At 34.3% G+C, this 12,967-nt stretch overlaps 2 protein-coding genes across 3 annotated transcripts in view; one reads left to right on the plus strand and one right to left on the minus strand.

Moving 5' to 3' along the window:
- The window catches only part of LOC134842554 (choline transporter-like protein 2), a 546,776-nt gene that overhangs the window by 232,406 nt on the left and 301,403 nt on the right, over positions 1 to 12,967 (minus strand). The window lies entirely within an intron of this gene.
- The window catches only part of LOC134841724 (short-chain dehydrogenase/reductase 3-like), a 53,034-nt gene continuing 42,655 nt past the window's right edge, over positions 2,589 to 12,967 (plus strand). Inside the window, exon 1 of the mRNA XM_063857758.1 lies at positions 2,589 to 2,747. Coding sequence (XP_063713828.1) covers positions 2,690 to 2,747 — 58 coding nt within the window. The 5' untranslated portion in view covers positions 2,589 to 2,689. The remainder of the gene's footprint in view (positions 2,748 to 12,967) is intronic.

Below are 12,967 nucleotides of genomic sequence, written 5' to 3' on the forward strand. Positions count from 1 at the left end.
TCTAATGAAATTTTGTGTATTTGTTTTATCTGATGTTTTTTACGTGAAATATTTTTTGTTTTTTTAATGACTTTAGGATTTATTAAATAATACTCTAGGTTTTTTCGAAAATCTATTTTTAAAAAACTAAAAGAAACAAACACAAGTTATTAGATAACCAATAAGGCCTTTAAGCAAATTGTGGAACGCCAATTCTGCAAAAAAGTTCACTTTCTAGCATATAAGCAAAAGTCTAGCGGAAATTTTATCAAAAAATGTTTCTCATTGGTTGATAATTTTTGAATCCAGCCTGATTTTGGGGCTTCACATCTGTCAAATTCAATTGCTATTTGGACATTTGATTACTGTAACAGCAGTAAAAAATTTTGGATTTTTTTTCTACATCATTTGAGCCCCTATTTTAGACTACAGCTATTCAGTATTACTGTCACTTTGTAATAGTCTGTTATCGGTGACTTTTTAATTGAAATTTTCTGTAAAAAAACTTTGGTGAAGGGATAAAACTATTGAAGTTTTAAAGTGGTTTGTTCGAATGTAATTGCATTCGACTTCTTTTTTCAAAGTTGACAATATAGTTTGTGGTACTCTACTTGAACTTAAGCGCAGACAGTATAATCTCCCTTACTTAGGCAATGATATGAATTTTGGTATTATCCCAAGTATTATGAATGGATATTTATAAGTTTCTGGCTTGAAAATAAAGTTATTGTTATAACTACTTTACAAAGTACCTACGTGGTATCATTTTCTCAAGGCTGGCAAAATTTCAGTAGCATTTTTTTGCCACTTAATGCAAATTTGTAACCACTTAGGAATTATTGGGTCAAGTTTGCTCCATAAAACTCTCTTGTACCTTAGTCGATGTCAGCGACTATCTTCTTAAATACGGCGGAAGTTTGTAGTCGGGGCAGGGTCAAAATTGACAAACTCTGGAAAAACCTCATTGCTGTCACAACAGACTGGAATGCGATAGTCTGGAAGTCACAAAATTCTGAAACCTAGATCTCGAACTAAAACTGAGAAGCGGTATCTTAGACTAAAAAGCTGGTTTTTGATGAATAGATACATCAAAATAAAACTGTTAATATAAACACAGAGGCGAAGCTGAGCTTCGCAATAACAAGCGAGAAAAAAGCAAAAAGCTCTAAGCAGGCAAAATAGAGTTAAATAAGGAAAAATTGAAAATATATCTTGATTTTTTTTGTTGAAAATAGGAGTATCACAACCTCACATGTCCTCAACGACCGCTTCTTATTTTACTAACACTAGTCACCAATAAAGCAGCTACAATTTCCATCAACTTGCCAATGCTGAGCAGCGAAAATTCGACCAAAAAAATTAAAATTATTTAAATTTTCCCGAAATGAATATCCGACGTGTTGATTAGGAGTCTCAGGTCCTCGCATCTGCGCCGTTGTTGCTTGGACGGGCTAATGCTGAATCTACCTCTCATATTTTTATCCATATATTGTACTGATACGGAAATGCGCAACTTTCAAAATTTTAGAAAAAGGGTTTTACACTAAACCCTGGTGTTTCTCTGCCGTAGTAGGGGATCAACCGCTTATTTAAAGGAAAAATTACTACTTGCTCTTTCAATTAAAGTCTTTATCTCAGATTTGGCGGGGAAGTTTTCGAAAAAAAAGAGGAAAAAATTCTAAAATTGATAAAAGTTTCAAATATTTTATTTTCTCTATCAAAGAATGGGAATAGCCTCTGTTTTTCGCACTCTGAATTTTATATGAAAAATTTTCGCAAACCAATTTTTTCAGATTGAACCCTTAATATCACTATTTTTTTGAGAATAATGGCGAAAAGCCTAACAAATAATGGTAAAAATTAAAAAAGAATTTTTCCGAAGCCCATATAAGTTTTTCTACAAAAAAAAAGTTACGCAGGGAAAATCAAAGCGTCATGGTAATTTTATAGAACTATCCAACTCAAAAGCAGCAGCTTAGTTTTTGAAAACAAAGAATAACTAACTATCTCAGAAGCGGTAAAATTGAAAATTGAAACTGGACATTTTTAAGGCCATATTGTTTTCAAAACGCAGGGCATAGCCGCTTGCGCAGTTAAGATTCGCATAACTGTTTTTTTTTTTCGGTTAAGCCGTTAAATTGCGATTTAGCAAGGTAATTTGTGCGAAAAACCAAAAAGTTTAACAATCAACCAAAATGTCAAATAATGGGCTTGTTGGACACCATAATTTTTTTCTAACAAATTTGGGGATGGGGGGAGAAGGAAAGGGATAACCCAGTAATTTCGATCAATCCATTATGGCCCATTGTCGGAGCGCTCACCTTGCAATTAGCAGCATAGGTACGATTTGAACCCGCAACTATATCACTACTGGGCACCATCACTAATGGATGGGCACCAGCCTCGTTTGAACAAATTTTTGTCATGAGATTATTTGACAATTAAGACGCTAAAAGAGCTTTCTCGATCTAGGTGTTTCATAAAAACTGCTCAAACTTCAAAGAAAACGAATAAGCATCTTCAGCTATTTGAAATGCTAATACCAATTGAAAGAGCTCTTAAATTGAACAAGCACATTCTTTTGTGGTTAATCGTTGTTCATGAGTGCCTCTAATTGCTAATTCAGAAACTATATTGACTAAAATTCATAACGTGTATTTTGTGACAATTATTAAGGACCATACCCAAGACCCCTTTTGATTACTTCATCATGGGAACATCTTTTTCGAGCTCAAAGAACTTAGAGGGCAAGACAGCCCTAATAACAGGTAAGTGTTTGATGAACTTTCCACTACACTTGATTGATTGAGCTTGATATGAAAGCGCTGCTTATTAATTTTACAACACTGCCGTTCACAATGACTAAATTTGTTCAAAGTGGAACCAGAATCGATTGCCTGTGAATAACAAATAATAACCAATAACCAATCATTTCTTGAATTGGCATTTTAAATTGGCACTTCTAGAAAGTGTCCGTAATATTTTAGAAAATGACATCCAATTGGCAATTCTAGAAAATGTCCGCAATGTTTCTAGAAAATGTCCGCAAAATGCGTTAAGCTAATTTTTTATTATTAAAAAATTTATTAGCACTACAAAACAAGATTAACAGGTTGATGAGCCAGTAAAACAGAACATTACAAAAAAATTTTGCAAAAAAAAAAAAACGAAAACTTTGCAGGTTACTAAAAAAATTTTGAGAAATAGTATTTTAGAAAATTTCCAAAACAATGAAAAAAATTAGAAATTTTGTGTCCTGTAACTTTAACACAAAATTTTTTTGCCTTTTGCGAGAAAAAGTTGTATTATGAACCTGAACACTTTTTGATTACCCGCTTGTTTATTTTTGAAAAGTTCTACCAGCATGTTTATTTTTAAGTTTTTTTAATTAATTTTTTAAAAGTTTTTTTGCAGCAGAACATGTTGACTTCATATAACCTCTAGATTACTCAAACATCTAGGAAGGAATACGGTTAGAAAAAAATCAACTAAAAAAGTGAACTTTGATGAAACTTTTTGATCAACCTTGAACTTTCCGAATACCATTTTCCTTTGTAAGCTTTCGGCAACAAAAACATCAAAAAAAAATTCAAGAACTTAGAAATGATTGTAGTTTTGCTTACGCTCGCCCTATAACACACATAAAGATTCGTAGGTGTAGATTTTGTTTTTCTAAAAAATGGAAAAAAAGTGACAAACTTTTGACTACTTTGTAACTACAAAAAAAACCTGTTACTACCTATTCATTGCATACCCAAACAATTTAAATGTACAACAATTTAACTCCTAATTTTTAACTTACAACCAAAATTAACGCTGTATAAACTCCTTAATCTAATTCTTACCACACTAAGGTTATTCTTGTTATTAACGCAGGCATCAGACTATGAAACTTTGTTTAAGGCAGTTATATATGCTAAAATGAGTCTTCCTAAATCACTTAAAACTCCTATAGACAAATTTCCAATCAGATGTTTCATTAATTGAAACTGAATTTCAAAACCCTGCCTGTAATAAATCATAACAACTTGACGTAATATTTCTTTTTTGCTGTACTTAAGTGATAAACAAACGCAAGTTCCATGAACATATTATGATTGAGTCTTCATTTGAATTCGTATTTTCATCTAAAAAAGAAAACAATTTTTATAGCATTGGGCCAAAAGAAACAAATTAGCAGACACTGGGTTTGCTCGAAAAAGCAAACTCATAAAAACCGAGCTTCTGCGATCACAGAACATTACGAATTGATCGAGACGAGTGAAAAACATAATCAAAAAAATTCAGCGGGAAAATCAGATGGCCAAAACTTCAAGCATTTAAAAGAACTCAGCAAAAAATTACATCTATCATCGCAGTTGCCGATGCGATTTTGCCGGTGACAAGTAATTTGACCAGTCAGTTTGGTTTCCCAAATAAAAACAAACTGTTTGAGGGCTTCTTGCTTACATAAGCAGCTCTAAACAAACTAGTCACTCATCGGCGCTGCGCGAAACTTCGAGGTTAAAATAATTTTTGGAAAATCTTTCCGGTATGACGTTAGATCAAATGATCCCGACCAAATCATGTTTTGGGACGATCTCAAAAAAGAAAAACGTCGTTCTGGGTAGCTGACGGAACCTTTACTATTATTCACAACATCTTCTTTCAGCCAAAATCAATGCAAATACGCTATGCTTCTGAAAAGAAAAACTAAAAAAAACGATGGCCACTTTTTGGGCTTTATTTGATTCAGCACCAAACTCCCAATCCCGATCTGAAAAAATGTAGGTTTTGAGGAGACTGCTTGTAGCAGGTTGTTATTTCCATCCATCACAGAATTACACAAAAAATTCAATGAAATGGCTCTAGGGTGGCTGAATAAACAAATCAAAACTTAACCATGGACTTACCATGACCCAAAAAATGAAAAAATGGTTCCTGTACTTCTGTTCTACCTATGCATGATGTCAAATCGTGAAGTTAAATGCACATTCTCCCTTTGGAACCAGCGAGATGCGGCCGTGAACAACAATCCAATCCTAAATCAGTGGAGCCACCACATTATGAAAACAAATGAGCAGCCTGGAAAAAGACATCTCCGTTAAAAAAAACTCAATTTTTCTATGCATCGACTAGCCATAAACCAATAAAAAGAAAAAAATACTACGTATAAATTATGCGTTTTTGTAGCCAAAACTCAAAAAAAAATTAGAACACAGCCTTCGGGTTAGAGGTTTAAATTCGAGAAAGATTCTAAAACTGAACGTTTTTTAGCTTTTTGGCATTGGATAACCCTTTTCAAAATTGTCTAACCGCTGGAAATACCTGGGTAATTACGCCATTTTTATTTATTGAACGTTTAATTGAAGGAGAATTTCACATTCATTGAAAAAATGCTTGCTTTTGGTTGGCATTTTTTTCATTAATCTAACTATTGGCAAGTTCATTCACGTTCAAAACTTACACCAAATAAGTAGCGCAAAAATGTTAGGTTTTATATGGCAAAATTTTTTCCTGCTTTATCCTCTGATGCTTACCCAAGTCTTCGTAAAATAAGTGTTCTTTTTGTTTTGGTTTAAAACGGTATTCATCTATAGAATTGGTTGTCTAAATATTTATTTATCCTACTGGTCTTCATGTTTCTGCTCCTGAAAATACTTTAAAAGTCGGCAAAAAAGCTAAAGAAAGTTAATTATTATTTGCATCAATGAATTCAAAGAGTTTTTGACTGATTTTTTTTCAGGAAACACTATTATTGATAAAAGAAAAACGGCAACCATGTGTAAACAAACATAATATGAGTGGAGCCGATCAGCTTTTAACGCTTAGTTTGACGTAGATTAGTGCGTAAGTGTTTAAAAATCAAGCTAATGGCTTTCAAAACATAATCAGCTTCTGACGTTTTCATTATGGTTACTTTGACACTAGCGTCATTCATTGCAAACTATAACAAACCTTCTCGTAGCAGGGCAAGGCTCTGATTGTTCCTGCTAGTTACTATTTTATAAGATCAAGTAATGTTCACTTAAGAAAAATGGATGAATTTTTCAAACAATAATAAAAAACATTATCGAAAAAAATTTTTCAGGTTGTTTTTGTAAAAATTATCCCCTATTTTGATCAAAGAATGATATATTTTTCACATAGCAAAGTGTTAAATAGACAAATAGCATGCCTCAATTCAATTTGGAATGATTTATCAGCCAGATTAATTCTCCGCTTACGCGCTAATAACAAGAAATTAATCGCACGGTAATTGTTCCAAATTTATCAAACTTGCAATGGTTAAACCCCCATAGTTTTCTTAGAAGTGATCAAAGGTAAAATTTTATCATTTTAACTCTGGAAAACAAAAGTTTTTCAATGATATATAAAATCTCATCAAAAACTGCCAATGAAAACGTCATATTTTGTCTGGAGAAAAAACCACCCTTAGCACAAACAATCCGCGTTTCCTTCGAAAGACAGAACAAAAAACAGAGCTTTTTTGCCGAGAAAGTTTGAGAATGGTAACTTCAGTGTCAGGAGCCGCACTAAAACTGTAATGCCCTTCAATTTTTCGACAAAACGTAATTAGTATGATTTTTTTTAAATTAAGAGCTTTGAAAATTCCCACTTCTTTTCAAAATGTATAGTGTAGCAAGCCTTACTGTTTTGATTGTATAAATTTTTTAGATGGCTGTGATAGTGAATATTTAGTTCAGGCCATTTTAGTTCTGTTCACCCGCTGTCAACATTCTGGTGCTAACTGGTTCTTAACCTTCGGAGTTGTCTGTCACCTTTGAATGACCTCTATTTCGTTGTCTCCGACTAACTTTGTGACATACAGTTCTATACCGTTCTTCATTCTATGCTCTGAAATTAACAGAACGACTTACTATCTGCTTCTCTTAACATGTCGCAGCCAACAGGCCAAAGTGGGGGGAGGGGGGAGGGGGAGGGGGGAGGGGGGAGGGGGGGTAGGGGTTCCCACTTGGAATCACGTCGTTTTGGCTTTCAAACTAGCAGAACCGCCCATGCTGTGAGAAATTGGGGTTAACCGATTTCAAGGTGGAATGGTGACCCAACATGGGATTATTCCGAAAACTTTCTACTATGATAACACACTTACTGTATCATTAATCACTGCGCTACCGGCGGATGTTGACGGAAAGAACAGATTAGACTCGTTTTTCAATCTATCTCATCTCGTTGTTCATTCTATACTCTGAAAATCACAGCACGACTCTACTATCTCTTAAAATGGTACAAAAAAAACTTGGAAAAAAATCATTGTTTTTGCAAAAACGGTCTCCCCCAAACATATATCAGGTAAGAATGGTTGTTTTTTTTCAGTTTATGGACAATTAAAAACATCAAGTAAGCAAGTTGGAGTCGCATGAACATAATAAGACAAAATAGCTTGCCTCAATGCAACTTGAAAAGGTTTTGTAGCCTGTGATAATTTGCCTCGCTTGAATAAATTGCGTGACGCTATCAGCGTCATAAATAAAACATTCGAAGTTCGGTTTAAATGATCCAAAGCGTTGCAAGCAATTCAAATAAAATTTTTGTTTTATTCTATTATATTCCCGATAGTTTTTTTTGTAAAATACTCAAAACTGAACAATCGTGATCCATAACTAACATTTACAAAAAATGTTAAGGCTGAAACTTTTTATAGTTTCAGCCAGAACAGAATAAATTAAACTTAGCAAACAGTTGCTCCTCCTCCGAGCAGTTCTTGATATTTAGCTTCGCAATTACCAGTATACAGTAGATCTATTGCGACAAGGAGTTATCAGAGCAAGATTGAGACCCGTATAAGACGAAGAAATTGCACGAATCAATCCGGCCGAAAAAAAGATAGCGTGAAGAGAAGACGGTGTACCTTATCTGAAATTACTCTATGAATGAGCCAGCCCGGACATAAATTCATCTGGTCAGATTTAGCAAATCCAAAAAAAACAAACAAAATAAAAAACAGATAGCAAGTTGTTGAACAGTATTGAAAAATTTTTGAGCTTACCGCCACGTCTCAATAAGTCTAATCAATTCAAAGGAGTAATCAAGCTTACACCAGCTCACAACTCGAACAACGGACCAAAACGCAAAAAGCAGATGATATCTCAACTGAAGCAATTGCAACCATTTTAGTACACAGAGACTAATTTTATATTATACCACACTTTCAAATTATAATGCAATGTTTAATGAAAAGGCAAGCAACAAAAACTTAAATTCAACATTTATAAACACACAGAAAACCCTTAGTGGAACCAGAAATTTAACTCAACCAGATATCTAAACCCCATCACAATTTTTAACGAAAAAATAGTCGAAACACTACCTATAACGACACAACAAAGAATCTCTACTAACCATCCAACAATTACACACCACATAGTAAAAGCAATTCCTCTTTCCACCAATTACAATACAGTCAACAGTCAGTCAACAATCAAACCATCGATCGTTCCAAAATATTCACATATGGGTTATCAAACAATTAGACCAAAAACTAAAGCAACTACTACCTAATAAAAAAAGACACCCAATTGGAAATAAATTTGCCAACCATAATTATGTCTTTTTCGCTAATAATAACATAAGTAATTCATTAGGACTACCTCTCTATACAACACAAAAACGATCTCAAGAACATACTCATACGCAACAGGCACCAAAACCAAAATCTCAATCTGTACGTTTTGATGATAAAAGAAAAACTCAGACAGATCGCTTTGAAAATTATCCATTTTCTTAACACAAAAAGAAACAATTCAAATAAATGGCAATTTATAAGAAGCCAACCACATTACTCTGAGGTTGAAGATTATGTTCATAAAATCCAACAACACCATAATATTATTCAACAAAAAAATCACTGGAATGATATAAATCAACCAGATGATATTTTTCAACCAGATATTTTCGAACCTTACATGAACTCCCAACAACCAAGACAAATAACACAACAATCTTCTCAAAGACAAAATTTAGCACATTCTAATGAAACAAGCAATCACAATACTATACAAATAATCAAAATTACCAAACCGAATCAATGAAAAACGAAATCCCGTTCCTTTGTTCTTTTCAACAACATGAAATAACGAAAATTCAACCTACAAGTTTTACACAAATAACATGTACAGCAGAATAACTCCAATTGTTAATGAATCCATACCTTACGGGTGGATCATCTATAACATCGAGTCAACCAATCTTGCAGGAACAGATTTTGAATCGTCAGTAGAAGACTACTTAAACGATGTTATAGCTAAAATAATCTTAAATGTAGGCCCAAAACCCATAAACACTCCAATTCATCAAGTTTGGATTCATAGTCGCACAGCACTGATAAAAATTACACCGGCGGCGCAGCCTAAAATTGATTCTCAGTTCTAACCATATGATTAAATCAGATTGGATACAATATACCAAAACTTCAAAAATGTTTGACTCGAAACAAACAACATCAAAGAGTTTTATGCAACCTTCGAATGAAACTATAAAACAACTCAACAGTAAGATTAAAAAAACTCTAGTATGAAAAGATTGATTTCCCAATACACATGACTACAAAAACACAAAAACGACAAAAATTCTAATGATTACCTTAACACCACAATTATGAAAAAAAGGAGAGCATCACATCTATCATCAATTCGAGAACTCGATATAGATTTGCGAAAACTAGTAAACAAAATGGAACAAGCTGAAAACACAATCATACCAGAGGAATCAAAAAATCTTAAACTACAATACGCACACAACGAGACCCCTCACCACAGCAAGACTTTAACAGAACAAGACATTTGAGTCAAAACGAAAACCTAACAGCTACAATCGACAGATAAATTTTTCATCCCAGTCGTGATAGAAATCTATTAAAACCAAGAGTTCAATTTGGTATACCCACAACCCCAACAACAACCCGTGGACATTTTTCTTATAGTATGATACAAAGACCCCCCCCCCGCCACTCCATTTCCTTTTTTCACTTCTCAACAAAATACAACAAAAATTCATCACCTACTTCTGAAAAAATTCCGTGAAAATCCCTTTAACCCCCCCCCCCTCTTTCCCCCGTTTCATCACAATGATTTTCACATTGGATGACCCAATTATTTTCTCAAGGCGAACCCAACGTTGTAAATGAGCCAAGAGAACTTTCTTCGGATAACACCTTGTCATTACAAGAAACACTATACCTTCCATCAACACCTTCAGTCACAAGTCAAACAACATCCACTACATTCCCCACAAGTTTTCCGAGTCAATTAAATGATAGATAGAAGACGCTTCCATAATTGGGCACTGAACAGGCTGCAACATAGACACGATATTCACAAAGACTTTCAAAAACATAACATTCAGATATTTGCACAGCAAAAATTAACTCTCAAATTTGAAATAACGCTAAAATTATTCAATTTAGTACATCGCTCATTACCACTGTCACCACCAGACATCACCGCTCAATCACCCTCTATTTATTACAATATAATTGTTATATAAATACAATAGATACACAAAAAAGACCATAGGCTTTATAATGTTTTATAACGCTTTTTCAGTACTCTCGTACACAAGTAACTTTTAATATTTTTGTCAATCAAATCTCTTTCTCTTTTAGCACATCTTGTACCTACTTTGGGATGCAGCTAACCCAAGAGGATCTGAAAACAGCCATAATGTAGTACAGCTTAACTCAAACAAAGATAATAACTTATCTTCTCACTCCATACCCTACTTCATTGCTACCTTTAAAGAAATTCTCACCAGAAAGCATGCGCGCAAAAGCGCTCACAACTCATTTTCAGATCTACAATCTATTGGCATATGTTTCATATCAGATATACAATATCACAATCGAACACAGTAAATTTCAATAACCTTTCACTTAAATGAATGCAATCCAAAAACAATCAATTGATCAGTACATCCGTGAACAAGTTGAAACAGCAGATTTTCCAGACATCTATGGACAAGACTACACGGATACTTTAATGAGAACAAAGAGTATATGTACCTAATTAGAGAAAATATCGCCCACAAGATAATTCACCAATTAAAAATTTCAGTTTTTTAAATATCAGAATCGAACAAATATCAAAATTATCTACAAAAAAAACGCATACAAAACTAAACAAGATAATCTGAAAACTACACCTAGAGCAACATTACACTTACACAGTTTACAAAACAATCCACCTCTTTCGATCGCTGAACGAATGTTACTTAATAGTAACATACCACATTGCCCTATATCTTATTAGGCACTTCAACAACCCACCATCGCTGATACATACGATTAAGTTGTATAACAACCGCACACGATCAGCCGCCAAGTTGGATCCCTCAACTATTCATCTAATCTCCAATGCCACGATTCTGTCATTACTATTTCAAACCTCACCTCTTCATCTCTACCCTTTTTTTCTAACTCATCATGCATGGACTCTGAAGACTCAAACCAAACTGTTTTTAATACTATTTCTAATTTTAATAGCTCAGAAGTCGAAACAACCGATGAATTTTTAGACTCCGAGCCCAGTCTCACTAATTTTTCTCAAACCCCTTTCCAATCTGTAACTCCAACTACCCCTGGTAAAAACTCTACCTTCGCTTCCTCGCTCACTGACGCTACCTATATCCTTTCCGCTCTTTCAAATAATGCACCCGATGTCCCAAGCCCCATCACAGACGACCAGCTAGAGCATGATTTAGACGATTCTTTTTACTCACAAGCAACAGATTCATAACACCACTAACTCCTTAGCTATTCATTAACTATCCCATTTCGCCTCAACCTCCGAATCCTCCATTGCATCTGTCCAGATTGCACTCACACGCGCAAAAAGAACTTTTATGAAACGTAAACACCCAATTACTACACCAAAATTCCTCATTAACCGCCCATCATCATCTCGACTCCTCTATCATTACCAGCATCATACTAATACACCAGCATTTTAGTAGAAAATCTTGCCTTCTTCGCATTACACACCTATTACTTTGGAGAAAACTCAGCTTAACGAGCGGAACATGTTAGTGAAAATTCCCTACTCCCAATCTTTTCATGGTTGTTATATTGTAACTTCACTAACCCACTAAGAGTACCCCTCAGAAAAAATACAGAGGACGATGATCTTTACGACTCACTATTTCACCAATTATTGAACCCACTTCACCTATATCAATTCACCACATGACAAGGACCCTAATACCAACGCACAACTAACCCAGAAGCTTTTTTTATCAAATCAGATAATATTTTTCACCTCGATAAAAATCATAAAAAATCGAACACATCATTGACCTCGCACTAACAAACACAAAAACTTACGAACCTTTTTTCAGTACATCTGATCACTTTGCACTCATGTTTAAATTTTTAACACCGAAGGAATGAGTAAATAGCTGATTACATGAAGTTATGTTGAAAACTAAAATAACACGCACTTACACTTATTATAATTTCACCCGATAACACTATCTTTACAGTTCGCCAACTCGCAACCCCCATCATTTCCTCAGGTTCCTTAACACTATAAATACATTTCCCTACTTCCTAAAAATCCACTAACACACACGGCATTCTCCATAACTACGACACTGCAAGACAGATGTGCATCTTTTGCCCATCATTACCCCGCATGAGTGAATACATATAACCCATCGAAATTGCTCTATTGGAAATTACGCATAATTGTAATTTTGAGCATAAACTTTACCACCTCATACAAAATTCCAACCACGAATTTTTAGCTGTCACCGAAAAAGTCGTTTTCATCCAAAACCTTGATGTTCTGTGCCCAATGATGCGCACTACAAACGTAATCCGCATGCTTGTAAAGCTTTTATTAATCTCTGCAAAAGTTTTAACTAATTTTCCCCATGGATTTTTTCGACCCAGAAACTTCGTAAGCATGAATTTACATTATCATTAAAAAAAATTTTAAAAAAAACACTCACAATTTTTACACAAGTGTTTCAATTTTTCTTTTTAGATTTGACC

Source organism: Symsagittifera roscoffensis, chromosome 3 (genome assembly GCF_963678635.1).
Source record: "Symsagittifera roscoffensis chromosome 3, txSymRosc1.1, whole genome shotgun sequence".
Lineage (NCBI taxonomy): Eukaryota > Metazoa > Xenacoelomorpha > Acoela > Convolutidae > Symsagittifera > Symsagittifera roscoffensis.